The sequence below is a fragment of the Astatotilapia calliptera genome, chromosome 2 (genome assembly GCF_900246225.1).
Source record: "Astatotilapia calliptera chromosome 2, fAstCal1.2, whole genome shotgun sequence".
Lineage (NCBI taxonomy): Eukaryota > Metazoa > Chordata > Actinopteri > Cichliformes > Cichlidae > Astatotilapia > Astatotilapia calliptera.
In genome coordinates this window covers 27,218,669-27,239,570 of record NC_039303.1, presented here as the reverse complement: position 1 = coordinate 27,239,570, position 20,902 = coordinate 27,218,669, and the positions used below count along the sequence as shown (strand labels likewise).

General features: G+C 41.2%; 1 protein-coding gene across 2 annotated transcripts; it reads right to left on the bottom strand.

The window, feature by feature from the left end:
- Positions 1-1,376: 1,376 nt before the first annotated feature.
- Positions 1,377-20,694, bottom strand: atp10b (ATPase phospholipid transporting 10B). 2 transcript variants are annotated; one of them, XM_026191343.1, is made up of 21 exons: positions 18,832-20,694; positions 15,608-15,812; positions 15,218-15,303; positions 14,799-14,905; positions 12,829-12,960; positions 12,482-12,609; positions 12,080-12,332; positions 11,508-11,704; positions 10,589-10,753; positions 9,620-10,142; positions 9,429-9,529; positions 9,214-9,340; positions 8,926-9,110; positions 6,307-6,574; positions 4,816-4,892; positions 4,599-4,724; positions 4,296-4,496; positions 4,102-4,182; positions 3,838-3,942; positions 2,967-3,154; positions 1,377-1,825 (listed from the first exon to the last, which is right to left on the bottom strand). In XM_026191343.1, the coding sequence occupies exons 1-21, from the start codon at positions 19,239-19,241 to the stop codon at positions 1,561-1,563; spliced, it is 3,930 nt and encodes a 1,309-aa protein (XP_026047128.1). In that variant the 5' UTR covers positions 19,242-20,694; the 3' UTR covers positions 1,377-1,560. The 2 variants fall into 2 exon arrangements, with proteins under 2 accessions (XP_026047128.1, XP_026047137.1); XM_026191352.1 differs by lacking the exons at positions 14,799-14,905; positions 15,218-15,303; positions 15,608-15,812; positions 18,832-20,694 and adding an exon at positions 13,161-13,341.
- Between the last annotated feature and the right edge of the window lie 208 nt (positions 20,695-20,902).

Sequence of the window (20,902 nt, the reverse complement as noted above, 5' to 3'; positions counted from 1 at the left end):
AGGCTCACACCTGCCTGCTTAACGAGCTCTGCCTGCCACTGTCCCAAGATTCATCTTAAGCACTTCTCTTTCAACTGCTGCTGTGTCCACAGTGTTACAGCCATCATTTTACCCTCAAATTGTCGCCATTATTGTTCTCTTTCCAACATCTTGTCTTTCAAAGCTCAGGCATTTAAACTTTTTAAACTGTGTGGATCAAAGTGGAGGGATCACATTTGAGTCATTCAGTGATTCAAAGAATATGACCTTTTAATATTCTTTCAGATGTTTTCTGACTCTAAATGTTCTTTTCTCATTTCTTAGGTTTTTCTAATTTACAATTAAAACATTTTCAGCTTTTTTGCAACTTCTTCTTCTGTGTAACCTTCAGCTTTTAGCAGTTCAGCACTTTTGTTTTCAGGTTAAATTCGGGTTTTTTTTTTTATCTCATTCAAAATTTTTAACTTAAATTCAGTAATTATTTCATTTCAATGCATACATTCAGATTCAAGCATTCACACTGCAGTTTCTTCAGAAAATGCACTTTCTAGTTGTTAGTGGTTTTTGTGTATGTGCAGCATTGATGTCAGCTTCATTGAAACTGCTTTTTATTCTACACAGGCTGTATTTAAATACTAATAAAAAAAACATGTTTACATAACTTTAATGTTGCATGATCTCCTAAACAGTGAAGCCTGATCCAAGCTGACTTTGTCCCGTTTGACCTTTCTGCAGCACTTCGTTTTCAGCTCTAGAGGGCAGCAAAGATCTAACCGGAGGGGGGGGGGGAATGGGACGTTATATAAGCAGAGCTGCTACTGTATAATGGGGTATACCAATGATACCTCAGCCTTTTTTTACAAGTGGATTTGCTTGTGCACACTCGATTTCCATTTAAAAAAAAGCAGCAGTCTTTGTAGCTCAGAAGTCTTTGCTTCTGATTCTTCTAAATTTATCTTTTTTGGCTTGTTTGATGTAGATGCTCCAGCTGGATTTACATAAAGCTTGACACACACACACACACACACACACACACACACACACACAGGTTGTTGGTGTGGAAAATAAAATTTGATTTCCATGCATTTCCATGGTAATTTTCACAGACATGCATACCGAACACAAAAATTACTCCAAGGCTAGCTTATAAATGCCACTAATATTATTAATAATGGCAGCAAATTAAATAGAGGATCTGTAACTGTGGCTGTTTAGGATATCTAGGTGAGAGGACCACACTAAACCAGCTAAGCATTTTGTCCTGGAAAAGTACCACTTTTTGAAGGGGTGGGTGGCATGACTAATTGGGTTACCACTATGCGCTGAAACCCCATCAGGAAACTAACAGGCTTATGTGTTACTTTGTTAGGAGGAGAGGAAGGAACAGACGGCCCACATGCTTTTGTCACGTAGTTTATTGCAAAATAAACTCCAGTTAGAGAGCAGCAGTATCTCCCTGATTGCATTTCAAAAATGAAACAATGTATACAGGGGGACTTCATGTATATAAAATCCTCTGAATAAATAACCATCTTAGAATTCCTTTCCCCTTCATGTTCCCTGTGAGTCTGCAGACTTTTGCTAGTTTTTAGTTGTGGCATTCAGTGTGAAATCATCCCCCATGATATCAGCAACCGCAAGAGACTCGTGAATGAAGTCCACAGGGGTCTCCAGGGTGGGAGAGGGTGGGGTAGAGAGCCTAGAGCGTTTGACCTGCCCGCCGCCCCTGTAGCTCCTCAACTCCTTCATACACTCTTCTCTGATGGAGGGGTCCTTACGGTCCAGATGCTTAGCTTGTATGAACGGGGAGAGGGCGATAGAGTTCTGCAGCACGTGAAAAATGTACCTGAGGGAGAGAGTGTGGTGGTGAGAAAGTAGGCCAGTGAAAAATATGCAGCCCTTTGATGTAAATCAGAGCGTTCTCTCTAAATATCAGCACTTTCAGACGCATCAGCAACCGAGAAGAAGAAGACCAAGCTGTGGTGCAGTCCTTCTTGACCTTCACGTTTAACAATATTTAACTACAATTCTGCAGGTAGGGTTTACACACCGTAAGAGCCTCATAATTGCATAGCAGTTAATGATGTACACAAGTCAAAGCGTGCTCTAGATCAATATAAGTAATTAAAATAGGAGACCCGCTAGCTTTAAATATGTGTGCAAATGTAGACTAAAATAGTGATTTCTATTTTTGTTGTTTTTTCTGTTGCCGCTCATCTAAGGTTATCTATGGCCTTTTGTGCAGAGATGTTCTATTATTTTTTTAAAGATTTTAAGTGGCTAAGAAAAGGGTAGCATTAGAGAAAAGTAGCATTGTCTGCTCCCTTTAAAAACCGCAGGATGATTCAGATTTGCTGTTGAGAACCATTGGGCTAGAAAATCCAACACAAATAGACATGTATTAGGAAATAGATATAAACATAATAGGAAAACTGCTCAAATGGGTTTTTTGAAAATCGATTAAGAAGTGAGTTATATTGTGAACATGAATTCAGCATTGAATGAGTCATTCTTTAACTAAAAATAGAGAATATTTGCTGCTTTTTCTCTTTATTCCGTTTTGAGTCACCGTACCGTCGACTGTGCTGAACGCAAAATACATTTATTAAAAGAAATTATTATTAATTTCAGAACATTTTTATTTTCCTCTGGTTGTCATATGACAAAAAAATGGAGAACGTTAGAGTTTAATATCCTTAGTGTTAATTAACACCTGTGCAGCTAATTGTTGCTTTTCTATAATAATAGATCTGTAAGTATATGTACATCCTTTCACATTTGGTGACTCCTTAAAGTAGAAATGAAGGGAAATACAGAGCAAAACCCACCTTATGCTGCTCATATTTTAAAATTAGACTATGTGATTGTTAAACATTGACACTGAAAAGACTTACCAACGCTAGAAAGTGCTCACAAATACACCCCAAAACTCTGGACAATTAAAAATCTTCAACCCCACTGAGCTTAAAGAGTGACAGACACGGTACCTGGGCAGGAGAGCCACCACAGTGGAGAGGATGCAGATAAGGTAGAACATGGGGTCCTCCATCTGGCTCTGGAGGATCCAGTATGGGTTAGAGGGAGGGTTGCAGGTTACACAGACGGCGCTGTAGGCGAGTGTCACGATGAAGTACAATGCCACACTGCCCAGCATGATTATCCAGTGAACCACCGTCTGCGGCACAAATGACAAAAAACAGCAATTACATGTGGTGGAAACAATCCAGTTAGCAACAAATACCCGTTAATTCTCTGTTTTCTGCTGCAAGAGAAATATTTACAGCAATAAGATTCTTCATCAGTTTTTTTTTTTTGCATTACTTTGTTTCCATGCTTTAAAAAAAATTATTACCTTCTGTTGAAATTGCATATAAATTAAATACCTCACTTAACATTTTGGAAAATATGCATATGTATAAAAAGTTAGGAATAAGTTTAGTGGTTTGTTAGTAAATAAAATTTAGTCTTTCTAAAAAGAGATAAAAAGAGATTCTAAAAAGAGAATATTTGTATTTTGAATATTTGGAGTAAAAGCTGTGGATTAAAAATGAATACTGAAAAAATGATGTAGATCCTTATTCCTTAGTTTTACTTTATTCTGCCTATATTCACAAGGTTTTCACAGAGAGGCTGTTATACATCATCCAGATTTCAAGAACATTTTTCTCCTGGAAACATAGAAAAACCATCTGGGTTAGCTCTCTATTGCATTTTCTAATTTATGTGTGTCTTCCTTTCATTTAAAACCAGTTTAGAGGTCTTAAAAAATGTTAGAATTCGAATATGCACTAATAAAAAGAAGTGAATTAAAGACATTTCTACTGAGGTATATCATGATTATGTCAGTTCAGAACTCACCCAGGATTTGATCTCTATTGACAGATGCATCAGGATGATAAATAAAGCAGATGTGTTCATAGGTGTTCCAAAAGTGAACATATCAATGTCTGAATCCTGGTAGACCTGAGATACAAGTAATTAAATTAAGTACACTATCAAATATAAAGAAGAAAGCAGTTATCACAAAGAGTAGTTAACCAGTAAATAAATCAAATGACGCCCTGTTATGAAAGCATTACTTAATGCAATCAAAGATTAGACTGTTTAAAATGTGTCACTTACAAAATATGGAACAAAGAAGCAGACCAGACTCTGATAGAAGGCATCGAGGATGGAAACCCAGAAAGTTGTAAACCTGTAATCCTGAACAAACAACACAAAAGTTGGAATTCATGAAGACAGAAACTAATCAAAGCATTCTGCACATTTTTATTCAAGACCGAACGCTCGCATGACTTTTTGGGAGTGTCACTAACCCCTTCACCCTGTCCAGTCTTGTACAGCTCGGGCACACCCAGCAGCATCTCTGCTGAGATGTCTTTGTCCATGAGTCCAAACATTATGGGTGGCACAGAGGTGAAGAAAAGGTTGAAGAAAATCATCAGCCAGTAGTCGATCATGGCAGTGGCAGAGAATCCGCAGAAGAACTGATACCAGAAAAGCAGGTTTACGTAGGCCTGGGAAACATATTAAACACAGACGGTTAAAGGATGAATCATGACAGGATGTTAATTTAGACAGCAGAGCATCGGGATGCAGATATAACATATAACACTCACCACGTTCTTATAGAAGAAATAAATGATCATGTTGGCCAGTCGAGTGTAGCACCAGTGTCCGTGGACCAGGAGAAGTTTCTTCAGGTGTTTGAAGTGAGATATGGCAAAATCACTGGCCATGACGGCCTGCAGATGACAAAGAGGAGTTTTGATGTGTTTTAGGCTGTGAGGCAGGAGAACAAAGCACATACATGGAGGTAAAGAAATCAATTCCAACCTGCATCCCCTCCTGTCCAGATATCCCAATGCCAATGTCAGCTGCTTGGATCATATTTACATCATTTGCACCATCACCTGAAAACACAGCACAGACGCTGATTTAGTGGTTTATACAGAAGCTTAAAAATGTTTTAAGATTCACTCGATTCACAAACTCTATGCACTGTATTGAGTCTTATTCTCTTTACTACATGGATGTAAGTCGTTAGTGAACATGACACTGACTTATTATCACATTTTAAGCTGCTATGCGAAACCTATCAGGAAACGTGTAAGCATGATTACTAATTTATCTAATTTAGCCCTGTGTTTGGTCTCTAAAAAGCTCTCTGATAACCATACATTTGCATGAAAATAAAGGTTTTCTCGGTAAGCACATCCTTACCACTTCCTCAGGACTTACGAAGTAGCAGCCAGGTGCTGCTAAACAAACTGATCATTTGCTATAAGTTTGCTGGTCTGGTGCAATATGATGCAATAATGTATTACAATTAGAAAAAGACTGGACAGGTATGGCTTGTTTTACAGGGTTCCCAGGAGAAAGCCTCTTCTCTCTAAAAACAACATGGCAGCAAAGTTACATCTGAACCAACCACAAGACTTGTGGTCCTTTGGACAGGTGGGATCAAAGTGGAGATGTCTGGCAGTAATGCATAGCACCACGTCTGGCAAAAACGAAACATGGCATATCATCACAAGCACCTCACAAAAGTGCATGGTGATGGATGCGGCATCATTTGGATTTGTTTTGCAGCTGCAGAAGCTGGGCATCTTGCAGTCATTGAGTCAACCAACTCCTAAGCTAAGCTGAAACTAACTCGTGCAATCATCCCAAACAGAGAAGCAAATCTACAACAGGAAGATTAAAAAAAAGAAAAGAATCGTGATGCTGCATTGGTCACACTTCAACCTGACTGAAATGCTTTAAGAGAGCTGTGCACATAAACAAATACCTGCAAACCTCAGTGAACTGATACCTGTAGAGAGAGCCAAAGATTCCTCTATAATGATTTGAGAGACTGATAAAGTAATGACGAAAACAATTTCTTATAGTTATTGTTGCTAAAGGTGGTTCTACAAGTTCCTGAATCATGGGTGTGTTTAAACTTCACAGTCCTGTGAAAGTTTCTTTTGTAGGAGCAGCTTTCTGTGAAGTGAACTAAAGCGCAACGATCAAACAAACATCTGAAGTGGGCTCCAAATACAGGTGACAATTTTAACTTAACTTAGTATGAGCTGAGTATGACTATTTGACCCAAAGTGTAGCTGTGTTTGACCTCAGCATGGATTAATTTTAAAAGTAAGTTTCAGGTCTTTATCTTGCATCTGAAGCTCCAGTGTTTGGTTCAAAAATTATACAAAGAAAATGTTTTTGGTCACTTTCATATTATTTTTTACTGTATTTTATGTATGATGGGAAGAAGTCAAGAACACATTAAATCAACTTTTTACTTTACTGAACATGTAAGCATTTCATTGATTTTCTTACCAACGGCGAGTGTCATGACCTTGAGTTTCTCCCGGATCACTTTCACCACTCGGCTCTTCTGTAACGGCGTGACTCTGCAGCAGAGCACGGCGCGGCAGTGCTTCACCAGGGCCACAAAGCGATCCAGTAGGTCCGGCGACAAAGCCTTGTCCAGGGTAAGACCGTCAATCACCAGAGACATGTTTTGGGTGGTATCCACATTACGAGGATCAGCGTTGTACCTCCTCACTTCTTCCAGGGTGCAGTCCAGGATGTTCGTACACGTGATCTGAAAAACAGCAGCTAATCACTTAGATGATTTTTGCTTTGAAGTTTGTCAAACGTGAGCTATATATTATAGAAAAATAAAATTGTTGTTTCTCTTTTGTTAATAATGGAAAACTAAATATGCCTGGGTTCTGGACAGATTTCCAGAAAAAATAAACACGCCCATTTTTTTGGTATTTTAGCAACACGATTACTCTACTGCTGATTCACATTCATGATTTCTGAATACAAGCAGATATCAGGCTCTGGTCCCATCAGACTCATCATTGTTGTGTGTAAATAACTCAAACAAAAAGGAAACTGATGGAAGAAAAAGGTTTTTTTTCTATTTTTATTATTTTAAATTTCTTTAGGCTTTGGTAGGACAGTGGTTGTGGGAGTGTATCTCTCAGGTGATCACCGAGTTATGATGGTAGAAAAAAATGGTTCGCTTCTAATATGCCTCCACTCTGGATTATGAGAGAATTATTTCCTCTGAGGTTTGAACATTAGACTGGTAATTAGATATGAAAGCATTAGTTATTGTGTTGAGGCTATCTCACTCCATTCATCATCAGTGACTAGTCCATCTGAGGGAAGCGCAGCAGCCCGTTTGTTTCAGAAAGTCCCACATGTATCCCTCAGGGCCGACAGCCAATTTCAGTCTATTTGAGGCTGCCGATGATTAGACATGGTCAGGTTGTTATGAAGGCTTCATTTCGGTGGTACCAGTTCTTTAATGACCTAAGAGAAGCAGGGCCACACCTGACACCTTATCTTTCTCTGATGGAAATGCGGAGGTTTGACCTTTAGTTAAAATGTAAAAGTGGTCACAAAGGTTCAGTCATTTAAATTGGAAGGATACAAGCTCACAGGAGGAGAAACCTACCCTGAAGTTACTGCTGGGAAAACACACAACTTTCCTTGAAAGACCATCAAAGAAAATCAGTGTTGTCCCCTGAAACAAGCTGTATGTGATTCTGCGAAATATAAATTACACATGTCCCTAATTTGCTTTAAAAGGCCAATGTTTAATAGACTTTTTTCATATCTGTTAGCTACTAATGCTTCCGGTCTTCACAATGTTTTTAGTTTTTGATGAATTCAAATAATGGAGGAAATGGTCCTCTTTCCTTTGAACCCTGTTAGAGTATTTATTATTTACTAATGGTGTGAACTAAAAGGGTTCAGGATTTAAACTAATTCCACATCTTTTACAAAAAGTTTGTAAAAATTTTGTTTTAATGAAATCGATATGCGCACTATAATATTTTCCTCTTCAGACATATGTGATACAATTAAATGTAACCATGCAAACAGTTTAATGGTCTTCTACTTCGTGCTCTTTGGTCAGCTATGCCATTTAACTTCAATATTTTTTTTTATAAAACAATATCAAACTGCAAGAGCACAGAAATGCTGTTTTTAAAAAAAAAAAATCTGCTCCAGTAGATTCTTAACATAACAACTTGCTTTGATGATTTCTTCTTTCATGCAGAGGGTCATCGCTGCTCTGTTACATACACCTGCAAATCTCCAGACAGAAAACTAGGCACCCAGGAATGTTTCTCAGGTTTTTTTCTGAGTCTCCTGTAAATTTCCCTTTAATTTCTGTTTTATTTAATTAGTGGTAGTTTTAACACTCAAACAGTGGCACTTTTTGTCTTGAAAACTGGGAACACCTCTCCTCTTGCATCAGGAGCACTGAAAGTGAAGGTAAATTTCTGATTTGGCTGGTGTAGAAATTCTTGTATAAAATTCCACCAACTTTTTGGTCAGATTTCCTTATTCTGACTAAATCAACACCTCTAATTTATCATATTGGGTACTTATTTAAATCACCAGAAGATAGACATTAAGAAGATTTTATTTTAACCTTTTATTTAAAATTATTATTTTTTGTTAAAAGTTAGATTCCATGATTCGACACCACAATCTGCACTGTAAATAGGAAGATGCCACCGTTAGTCAGTTAGCTTAGTGTAACATCTTGAATGCCCTTTCTGACACAACCCTCCACATTTATCCAGGCTTGGGACAGGTACTAGGAGTACACTGGCCCCCTAGGATAAAACTACTTTTGACTGGTGCCTTGATGCAAGGGGTCGCCACAGCAGGTGGCAGATTTTTTTTTCCAAGTCAGATGTCATTTCTGACACAACCCACAGGGGATTTGTGTCTCGTCCTGGGAACTTTCCCTTGTTTGCCGAATCTGTACTACCTACATATTTACCATGCACATGAGTGTTGTAGGTTGCACAACCTAAGTACATTACTTTGATTTCCTGAAAAATAAATTAATGCTCCATTTTCAACACATGCCATAATGAAAAACACCTCAGTCAGCAACCCTTAAATGTGAGGCCTCCTCACCTTGTCTTTGCAGCCCATATTTATCACCAGGTCTTCGTCTTCAAGGAGCCCACAAGCATATCCAATGTTGACAGCTGTCTCTGGCTTGTCACCTGTCAGCACCCACACCTTTATCCCTGCCTCGCGCAGTGCCTGGATGGTGTCTGGAACGTTCTCCTGCAGACGGTCTTCAATGCCTGTAGCTCCTGCACGTGGACATATTTCAAATAAAGGCACCATTCGCACACAAATATTATCACAAAGATATACAGTATACAGCAACCAATGCACGATTGGTGGATGTGTCACCTAGCAGGGTGAGATTTTTCTCTAGCTGCACAGCAGTGTCCATGACGAGCCTCTCTCTATTCTCTATAGCAGCCATAGCGTTCTTTCTGTCCACTGACCAGCGTTTATACACTGCTTCACTCACAACCTGAAACACATGCAGAAAAAAAATGAAACATAGCTTCACTTAAATAAGCAAATCATGCTGGTAAATAGGATAATGTATGATTTTGCACCTTCTTTGCGATGCACAGTGTGCGGAGCCCCTCTTTAGCATAGCAGTCGAGATGACGCTGAGTAACAGTTGCTATATTTTTCTTATTGCCACTGAAGTGCTCTGGAAATATTACAAATTAATTAGAAATGCACTGACCAGTTAATATAGATGCATACTATAAGTACTTAATGTACTCTTATCTCAACTTACCTGGATAGGGTGTACCAAGTAATTCCATGATTGCAAAATCTGCGCCTTTAGTGTACAGCACATACTCTTTGGTGATTGGGTGTCGCACCAACACAGACATTCTCTTCCTGTTGGAGTCAAAGGTCAAGGTGTCCAGCACCTCAAAATCCAGCACCTCCCCAGATGGTAGTCTCACTGAAACGCTGTCAGGGGTGCGAGACAGCAGAGTGAAGCCATATGCTTTGGCAGCATAGACCAAGGCAGCCTCATCTGGACTCTCCGCCTCATATCTCAGATTATCTGAGGTCAGCGCGGGCTCGTCGCTCAGGGATGGAGGATGAGGCGAACACGGCTGGAGCCCGGTGGTGTCGACCCCCTCTGTTTGTCCAGAGGGTTGAAAATTTTCCTCTGAGTCCTCTGTGAAGGTACGGTGTCTCTTGGGATTGCGCTTGCAGAATTTAAAAATGCCGCCAGCATTTCTCATCAGGCTGGATAAAGTTTCCAGTGGAGTATTTGTGTGCTTGGCTTGTGGAGACACACTCACCTGAGAAAAAAAAAGAATCAAGAAATTCATTAAATAGCTTTAGGAAGACCTCTTCTCACATTACACATATGGCAAAACGTCCCAGTAACAATTCTTCTTCCACTCAGTTTCTGTTTGTGCATTAACCTTTGATTGTGAACTCAGGGGGGAAAACACACAGATTACATCCATCATCCATCTGCCAGACTTCAGAACTGCACAGTTCAGAGCAGCAAATGTTCAACTTAATGAAGCTTGCCCTGTTTGCAAATCTCCACTTGCTCCATGTCAATTTAGTGAAGAATGTTTTTTTTTTTTTTCTTTTCTTTTTTTTTGTTCTATTTAAAGTTTATAGTTATAGGACACTGGAAGTTTAAAGAGGGCACATCTTTAATCTATCATTTCTCCACCGGATGTGCCCTCCATCTCTACTTCCCATCCACTGTCGCAGCAAACTGAGCACTCACCCTCCTTCTCTTTGTTGTTGCCATGGAAACCACCACTGTGTTGCAAATGGCTAGGGCCAGAAAAAAATCCAGGTAAGCATCTGTCTTCTGGCTGTGGCTGAGGCTGCCGCTTGATGTCCTGCTAATCTTCTGAAACAGCTTCCCGTCTGGGACCACCTCAGTTTCCTGTCAGAGAGCAAGTTAATGATTTTGTTAATGAAACACTTTTATTAGTAGATTTATTGCTTACGTTACGCTTTTCCAGCTTTGACTTGAGGAGATTGGATAACGTTTCTATGTTTTCATTGTGGGTTTTTTTGGTCCATGTTTAAGGAAGAGCTGCGAGGAGAGAAGGACAGAAGGAAGGGAGGAAGTGTACGTTCATACGAGCATTCAGCTCTGTTTGAGACGCAGCATGAGGAGTGCTAAAGATGGGCTGTGTACTACATTGCTGGCATAAACATAAGACTTTTTCTGTCTCCGCCTGTATGCCCAGGCCTCCGCTCTCTGCCCCGCAGATAAAAATAGGCGCAGAGTCACTGTACTGTAAATCAAGACGACGGTGACTAATCTATAGTGCACATTTACAGTTTATGTGACATCACCGGCCTGTGCCAAATGATGCTCAGCATGACCATATGTCCTGTCACAGACACAGGGGCAGCTTTGAGCCAAAATGGATGTGCTCATCACTGACACCTAGCAGCTCGGCCATCTGCAGCAGGGACTGGGACCTTCTGACAGAAGGTTGGGTCACATTTGGGTAAAAAAGTAAGAGTTTGAAATTAGGTTGAAATAAGAATTCAGATATGAAATAAGGCTGAGGGCGGACTTCCTCGTTTAAAACCAAAGTTGTGGATTCCGCAATAACTGAACAACAGATTTGGAGGAAAGCAGGTATCCAGACAGAGAGAAAAAAGAAAAATAAACATCATCGTACCAGTGGGCTGCTGAAGGCCACATCACTCTGGGCATTTCCTGTGACTTTGCTTCTGCGTCGGCTGCCATGGCCATGTGTATCTTCAACATTGGCTTCCTCACTATCCAAGGACCAACGAGTCGGTAGAGGCTGTGCATGCTGGTTGAAGATGACCTCCTCTTCTGCCTCGGGCTCATCCAGGACAGCCAGGCGGATGGCTGCAAATCACCCCCCAAAAACATGTCGACACATGCATTAAAACACTAACAGTGCTGAGGGACTGTTTAAAATCCGAGATTAGAGAGCTGAGTGGAAGGACTCTTTCAGTAAGTCAAAACACCAAAGTATTCAGCAAGGTAACAAGATTATTAATAATTAAGAGAGCTCTCTTAATATTTCTGTTAAACTAGTGATAACCTTCTGATTCTTTTATCCTAGTTTTCTGTCTGATTTAATCAGACATCCAAATTTTCATTTGGAGAAATCTGCATATGAAAACACCATTTGTAACAACGTTACAAAACAGGTCATAATCGTGAGGTTAGCTAAACTGCATCAGCTTTAGGTTAAACTAACTCAGTGAAGATGTTTACCGTTCTCTTTGTGTGGGTACTCGGTTCCCATGATGGAGCATCTCCGAAACACCATCTTGTTCTCAGTCAGGGTGCCTGTTTTGTCTGAGAAGATGTATTCAATCTGCCCCAGGTCCTCTGTGATGTTCAGAGCCTTACACTGTATGCGGCTGTCAGTCTCCTCGTCGTACAAATCAATATCATTAGTGATGAAGAAAATCTGGCCAATCTTGACCAACTCGATGGATACGTAGAGAGAGATGGGAATCAGGATCTTTAGAGGAGAGGAGTAAATAGAAAAAAGGTGAAAGGTAACCCAGAGAGTAAACAGGAGGACAGTAAATGAGACAAGAGGAGAGAAGATTAGTTTAATGACTTCAAAATGAATAACAACACCCTCCAAACCGTCAGAGAGAGCAGTACCTGCAGCAGGATGATCATGGTGAAGAACATGTAGAAACTAGTAAGACTAGGCCTGTCCAGCTGACCGCTGGTGGGGGGTACCAGGTAAGGGGGGACAACAGGCATAGCATTAAGCCATAAGTAGTGACCTGCATACAGGAGGACAGCAGGATTAATCACTGACTGCAGTGCACGGAGGAAAGCTATTTTTAGCGGCATACCGTCCTCTGTCTTCTGTCTTGATATGAGCTTGGGCTTGTGCCCATTTTTTTATTGGAAGTTAATGTCCCCTCATAAATGTAAAGCCATCAAACATGAATCATTTTGTGTAGCGATTTTACGGCTAAGAGATGTAATTCATTACTGACCTAGTGCTCCGATAAGACACATGGTGAAGAGGAGAATGACGCAGAAGAGGACGTCTATGTTCAGCCTCCGCTCAAGTTTGCTGCGCTTGTATCTTGGCCCGCTGTTGTTGAGCATGGACTTGGTTTCACGGCCTTAAAGGAAGGAGGAGAAGGTGTTGATTCCACACCCCACATGGTGAGTGAAAATCAGTATCACACGTTAAGACATGCATAATACATAAGAGACTTTACTGTCATTGTGCCACTGTCACAGCATCACATTAGGTTGTGCTCACTAAAAAAAGCAAAAAATCTTAAATATTGTAATAAAATACTACATTTACTACTATTACATTTATGCAAAATGAACATCATTTTCATCTGTTCGATCTCTTGAGTCCAAGACTCTGAATTCATAAATGCTAAAATGTTAAATAAACACTAAACATGGTGGCAAACGTCATCATGCTAGCTTTGTTTTTTTTAGCATGCTAACATTAGCATATGGGGCTAAAAATTGAAGCCATGGTGGAAGTGCTGATACTTGTAGTTCCTTGAGCGATGGTACACCAGTTTGTCACAATGAAGACTGATGTACCAGTACATCTATGTTCCCATCTTCATCTGTGGTCATGAGGCTACAAGCAGCAACAGAAAGAATAATGTCGCTGATACAAGTGGCAACAGGGCTCGCTCATACAGACAGTGTGAGGAGCATAGTAATTTAAGAGGGACTCAGAGTGGACTGTAAATTCCTCCACAGTTAAAGGAGCCAGATGAGGTGGTTTAGCATCCGACTATGATGGCTCCTAGCTCCACCTAGGTGAAGTGTTTTGGCCTACAGGGACCAAAATGTAGGCAAGACAGTCTGGATGAGTTCTATTTCTTAGCTGGCTTGTCAATGCCTCGTTGTCCCTCCAGAAGATCTGGTGGAGAGAGCAAGGTCTAGATGTCTCTGTTTAGACTGCTGCTCCCATGACCTGGACCTCGATATGTGAAAAAACAAGCCAGCATCTGTGTTTTTGCTTTTTACCAGTGCTGTCATGGTCTCAGGCTTTGGTCCCAGAATTTTGAAGTCATTGTTGTTCTTGATTCTTGTTAAGTAGAGTTTCTGTTTTCATTTCATTTACATACCACTATTTGGCCTAGTGTATATGAAGTGTGAATACTGGTGAAGATGATCAGCTGTTCTAGGGTTGGTTCTGAACCCTTGTTTGTTTTTCACTCAGTCCTATTTTGAGTTTGTTATTTGTGTTTAGCTCCCTCATTATTTCACCATCTGCTCCTCCCTTTAGCATCTGCTGGTTTCATTTGTGGTTGTTGTTTATTTCCTGTTTTATTATGTTAACTAGTTTCGTTTTTAACTTTCCTTTACCCACCTGTCTCAACTTCCCCTACCAGCCCTCTGTGTATAACTAGTCAGCACACGTCACTCTTGGTGGTAGTCTAGTTGCTTCAGTCAGGACCCACCCACTTCGCCTGTTTGCACACCCCTTAAGACGTCCAGGTTTCTAGTTCCTATACCTTGTTTTTTCCTGTGTTTTCTTTTTTCTTTTTGTGCTTTAGCAATCCACCCTCTGGTCTAAATCTGGTCACTTCTGACTCCAAAACCCCAAGCTGTTAGGTGAATGCACTGACCAGTTGATATAGATGCATACTATAAGTAAACTGTGGGTGAAGGCACAATGGCTACTTCTGTCCTTTTTATACAGTCTGTGATTACAATTATGATTATGTAAGTCTCACAGAGCAGCTGGCTTCATTACACTGCACAATAATTACTTTTCTGACAGTAAAGAATAATAAAGGGAAACTTAATGAACAAATGTAAAGAAAATGTGACATTTTTAAATAGTAATTTTGTAGAGTTACGCTTGTAGATTGTGAAAAGCATCTTCTTGTGATCTCAGTATTTCAAGAATCGTGGTGGGAACAAACATTAAAAGCTCAAGGTTAAAACAGCGAACCAGCCGAGAAAATGGAAAATATACCTGCATATACCACAAAGCCAACAGCATGGTCCGTGTTTCTCACTGTGCAGCCTCGCAGCAGCAGACTTTCAATTCCAGCTCCCACCTTCTGCTTATCGGGTTTCTCTCTGCAGCAGGAGAAAGTGAGAAGCCTCCTTTTTACTGTCAGATCTCGTTAGATATTCATTACTGCTTATATATTCCCCATTAGCAATTCTCCTGCTTTATGTCTATAGCTGGCCAGCATAGGCAGACCACCTGTAAGAGCCGTGGTGCCTGAGAAAATCGATTCTAGTCTATTACAGCCCCAATAATGCCTCTGGTTGAATCAGAAAGTCCAGCAAGGCGGTTGGAATTAGTTTTGCTTGGCTGCTTTGAAAGGCTAATAGAAACTGGGGGTGCAGGGAGGGGTTCATGTTGTCTGTGTATTTGATACCCACACGTAACCCTTGAAATGATTCAGGTTGTTGTTGGGTTTTTCACACACCAAGATCCCATTGAAGCTTTCAGGCTCAAATTCTGGATGCTGGGAAAAGGAAAGAGAGAAGAGACACGGGAAAATCATTACAAATGGAAACTTTTTAAATGCAGCTTAACCTGTACTTCAAGATGTCTCCTGCACCCGGGAATGGCAATCCCTCTCCAAATACATGTGTTAAAGCTATGTAATCCAGTAGGTATGTCTTCACTTACTTTGACAAGTTGTAATGATTTGCACTTTAAGTAACATCCGGACATGGCACGACTGTTTTCAGAGTGTATTCAATTTCAGTCACGCAGAGAAAGAAGGAAAGAGAAAACAAAAACCGGGAGGCAGATTTAACTCTCACCGTGTTGCAGACTCCAGACACAGCTGTCCTCTGCTTCAGGTTGGTCTCTCCATCCAGGTTGGCTGTCTCTATGTGACACACACCGTTGGGGTCTGATGTGTAAAGCAGGAGGAGGTCTGCAGGAATGATCTCATTGCAAACCACCTTCACAAAATCTCCCACTCGCACATCTTTCCAGTGTCTCTCCACAAACTGCTTCTCTTTCCTGCAGAGATGTCAGGTGCCAGCGATCATTGCATTTTTATCTTAATTTTTTTTTTCTTTTTAAAAACTTTTATACTAATTTATGCTGAGGTTTTTGTCTCATTCATTAAAGACATAGCCATCTTTTTTTTATATATATATAAATGTATGCAAATTATAACACTTTTGATGATGTCTGCAATTTATGATTGCCCAGACTAAGCAGCTAAAATACTTACCAATAGATACAACAGAACAACTGGAGGTCTCAAAAGAAAGAAGAAATAAATTATTGCACTTCTTAAGTGGCACAGTATTATTAGGGTTGCAGGCTATAACACAAAGAAGGGAAGTCAAACTCATTTTACAATGTGGGCCTCATGTGGTCCACTTTGATCTAAAGTGGGCTAAACTTACGAAATCCCCCTTTCAGTCAGTCTAAAGATGTTTACACACATTTAAAGCATTATAATATAAGAAAAGTGCCATTTCAACAGTCCATCTCAGTTTTTCTGCACAATAATAATCCATTAATTACCAATTACTTACTTTGGTGTAGTATAAATGGCAATGGTGGAGGTAAAAATGAAATACAGTCCAAAATCTATGCTCTCCTTCATACGTGGTCCTCTGGAGTGCCCTTTCATTCAAAAGTGACAACACTAAAACACTTTAGATCTGAAAGGTGTTGTGGGCTCAAGGCCCGGCGTAAGGACGAAGTAAACAGTTTGCTTTCGGTATTAGTTAAATACAACAGCTTTTATATTATTAAATTAAATTAAATTAATGAATTATTTTACCTTTTTAACTTCACAGTAAAAAAAAAAAATCCTTATTAAACATCAGTTGAGAGTCTAGCCTCGAATTCTTTTTAAAAATTCCAAGGTAGGTTTTGGGGAATCACACGTGTGCTGTGTTATGAAGTGGTTGAAGTCAGAGCGTAAACAGCAGGAGCAGAGAAAATTATATCAGGTTTCTTTTTTCGGGGGGGGGGATGACGGCACAAACTGTGATATGTGTTTCAGAAAAGGAAAATTGTAGAGATGGTGTTTGTCAACGAAGTACTGCACGTTGAACATTAACAGATGAGGCTGTTCCCAGGTAGTGAGGCTTAGCCATGAGGGTGAGAGATGCAGGTATGCTGCCCTGCATGCAGGACCTGATCGGTTAGCTACTACTGAACACCACGCCTCACACCAAACAAAGCCAGGACCGCAGACTTATATATTTTTAGTTTCTTGTGCTTATTAATCTCACGAGATGCACGCACAATCCTTTTCATGTCCAGAAGGCTTTACAGTTGTTACGCTAGTTTTTGTTTTTTATACATCAGGCAGTTGAATTCCAGGTGTGGGAGGTGTTAAGTGTGTGCTCTAGCCTTTGACATCATTCCTCGGATTTATTTTAAACATTTGCGCCTAAAATTACGCAGTAGTCATTGTGTGCCACAAATAACAGTTGAAAAAATACTTGAACATGTTACTTGGCGAGTGTTAGAAGGAAGTTGTTGGGTCGGTGAGCTGTTTAATGGAGACAGCCTCAAGACTCACAATTATTAAATTCAACTGCTCTCAGCCACATTTGTTTCTTTTCTAGAGAACTACAAAAAAATACATTATTGATTCTCCTTTATTAGTTTGCCTACTTCTTTGGCGATCAAGGGATACTTGAAAGCAGTGATGATATAATATCAGCCAGATTTGTTTAGCTGATTTAAACAGCAGATATGGGAACAGCCTGCGAGGTGTGGTGACTGGTTGTAATGCTATGCGGTGAGACATACTTAACAAGAGGAGAGGGCGACGTGGCATTCAAACGCTGTGACAAACAGCCGGCATGCTTCATGCTCGGCATGTTTCCACGCAGGTGGACTGACAAGTGTTTGAGACAAGATGGGTAGAATGAGCCAGAAGATAAGCACGTTCTGCTCAAACACTTCACACTGCTTTGAAAACAAAATTATGTCGAGATAATGGGGGGGGAAACTACGTGCTTAAGAGATGGCCCGATTGATTAAAGTCTGATCTCTGTCATCAGTCTGCACCTCCACGTGGGTCTTTTCAGGTAAAGATGGTGGAAAGGCTTCTGTCATCATGCCTGTAAAAATGGCTTCCCAAGAAGAAAGGAAGGATGTGTGTGGAGGTCTAAAAATCCATCCCTGAGCTTCTTTAGGAAATATTTGTATACTTCGAAGAAATCCCAACCAAATGATTTTGCTCTAAGCTTTATGATCCCAAAATGAAGCTTTAGCATCCCCTCCCAGTGAGCCGTGAGAGACCCACAGGAACCTGCACAGCAGCGCACAACTGCTCTGTGTGTGAAGCAGAGGCAACTAGTGTCCAGATGGACCGGCGTGTTCTCTGAAGTGTTTGAAATGTTGTGTCTGGAGACCACCCTTCAGGCCACCTGGACCCTGTCACCACACACACACACACAGATTCACACTATGGGCTTTTCCCCCAGATGAGGCTTCCTAACACCTCTGCTGTCTCTTTGGGGAAACCAGCAGCGGGCGGCGGGTTAATTATAAACCCCACCAGAAGTTGAGGCTTCATCATTGGAGGCAGTGTCTCCAGTCTCACGTAATACCCACCTCCCCACTTCCTCCATGTCCCACTGTACTTCAAAATCACAGCAGCAACAGGGATGGAAATGACGGAGTTTATCCTCCTTTGTGAATTATTCATTTTTCACCAGTAATTCTAAAAAACAGATAACGTCTAACATTACTGTCTTTGCTGACGCAATGCCCGAACGAGGATTTCATCAAATGTGCACAATGTGACAGTCAGAGATATTGTTATGAGGCTCTTCAAAGGAGGAATAATCACCCACACATGTTCTATTTCTAAGTCGAAAATTCCCACGGGGGTGCTGCAGCGCAGAGGAGGTAGAACACAATTGTACAGATCTACGCAATCAAACAGCAGGGAAGAGAGGAATCACAAGCACTGATGTGGATCGTTCGGGGCACGTCGTGCATAAACAGCACGGCACAGCTGTTTCTATATTTGGGACATGACTGTCATCTAGTCAGTTACCTGCTGTAGATGAAGCACGGCATGTTGTTAAGCTTCCTGTCAGACTGGTACCTCCTGAAGTCCTCCCAGGCGTCCTTCATAGCGGTCAGAGACAAGATGACACAAATTGGGATAAGGGCTATTTCTGGCTGGAAAGCATTCACTTCAGGGATAAAGTTCAGAATAACAAGCCCCACAAAGTAGAGGTTGGCCAGACGGTGAAACTGCTCATAAAGGTTCATGGGGATGAAGAAGAGGAGGCTGTATTTTGTGGTCTTGATGGCATTTGATGGGAAGTAGCGGTTAGGTTGCTTTCCCTTCTCTAATCCTTCATAAGGTAGATTAGACTCTAAGCTGCGGAGTTCGTTCTCCCGTGCCCTTTGACCTCGCAGGGCATCCCTCACCAGGGCCAGCGGGCTCCTCCACGTCATGGTTGCCTGTCCTTTTTCCTTTTCCTCTTCTCACCAATTTTTCCTTCCCATCCTCTAGAAATCCACTGCTGGTTTGTGTTAAATAGACTCTCCTCGGGCTTCGTCTTTCCTCCAGAGATTCTAGGTGAGTGTGTGAGGCCTGTGCCGAAACAAATGACAACACACCTAGTTCTTCTCTTGAGTCCTCCCCCTTGCACTGACAGGTGTGTTGCATTCCTCGTGCTTGAGCTGTCAGGGGAAAGTAGGCCAGGTGATTACACCCAAAAAAATTGTTGTGATGTGTCTCAATGAATCAGCTGATTTCAGTCTGGCTGGAAGTGATCTCCTTCCTTAAGTTATATCATGTTTTCAGCTGAAATAATCTTACACTTCAGTGTGGTGAGTCTGTGTAGTGTGTTGTCGGTATATTACAGACTTTGGGTGTTGATTAAAAAAATAACACACATAAACAAAAAGCTACTATCACATATTCAAGTCAAAGGCCCTAAAAAGCTGACAATGTCATAGTTACAGAGCAGAAAATTGGTGCAGTGGGTCATAGGGAGATTTGAACTGACAGCACAACACTGAACAGACTGCCCACGGCCAGTATATATGAAGAGTCTGCATGAAACTGGCAATGGATAGCAAGGCTCTTTATTGGTGCACGGGAGACAAAAATTCCAATGCTCATGGTCTGCTGTCTCTGCAGAAAGGTCAGAGGTCAGCAACAGAAGCTTCACAGGTGACTTCTTGTCACCGCTTTAGGAGGACAGATGCAGAATTTTCCGGACGGGCGTGTCGAGAGCTGGAACTTTGATGGCGTTAATCATGCAGGAGTCTGTGAGCGGAACTGCTCACATGCATGTGTGCGAGTCTATGTTTGATGGACTACAGCAAAGCAGCCTCTTGCACAGATGGCAAGCATGTAGGATGCTTTCCACTTCCTCATGTTGACATATGTTGTCTTTTCCAAAGCAGTCTGCCAAACCTGTTTAAGGAGGCCTGATTTGCACCGGGTCAGTCGTTTAACGTGCTTAAATTTAAACTTCAGGCATATTTATAGTGACTGCAGTAAATCTATATGTAGTATTTTACACACAGTAAGGATGCCACGCATGACCTCGCAGGTGATTTATTTTGTTACAGAACAGATGACACAATCAGGTTCAGCTTCACCGGGGAGCTCAGCGTGTTTTTCCATCAAATATGTTTACAGCGAGGAGGGGGGTGGCTTTGGGTGTAGCATTAAGGGAGTGCGGCAGACTCACCCTCTCACCCGTCCCAGTCAGCTCTGGCTGGGTTTGGCTTGGCTGGCACACCGACTTTCACAGTGGCGCAGCTGTGAATCCACACACACACACACAGTAACAAACACGGTCTTGGAACAACAACACGCACACACCAGATTCCACAGAACAGAGGTCTGTGCATTACTAATTATGCCAGTGACATGGAAACACAACAAAGTAGAAAGCATCTGCCTTTCATCCACCCCCCCCCCCCCCCCCTTACATGACAACACTAATGCCCTTTTTTGAAAAAGAGAAAGAGAGGGAGAGAGGGCCAATTTAGCACAAACCATCTGTCTTCTGTAGTGAGATAATACATCTGTTATACTGAGCGGGCAACAGTCGTGTAGAGCTGCTTTTTTAGCGATGCATGGAGGAACAAGGTTACAT

What these genes read in the sequence shown, in the direction of transcription:
- atp10b (XM_026191343.1), bottom strand. Translation starts at nt 19,241, where the DNA reads ATGACGTGGAGGAGCCCGCTGGCCCTGGTGAGGGATGCCCTGCGAGGT. An exon ending in GTACCCACACAAAGAGAACG is followed by an intron (nt 11,705 to 12,079) that starts GTAAACATCTTC and finishes GGTGATTTGCAG; the next exon opens with CCATCCGCCTGGCTGTCCTG. An exon ending in GCTTCTTTGTTCCATATTTT is followed by an intron (nt 3,943 to 4,101) that starts GTAAGTGACACA and finishes CTTGTATCTCAG; the next exon opens with GTCTACCAGGATTCAGACAT.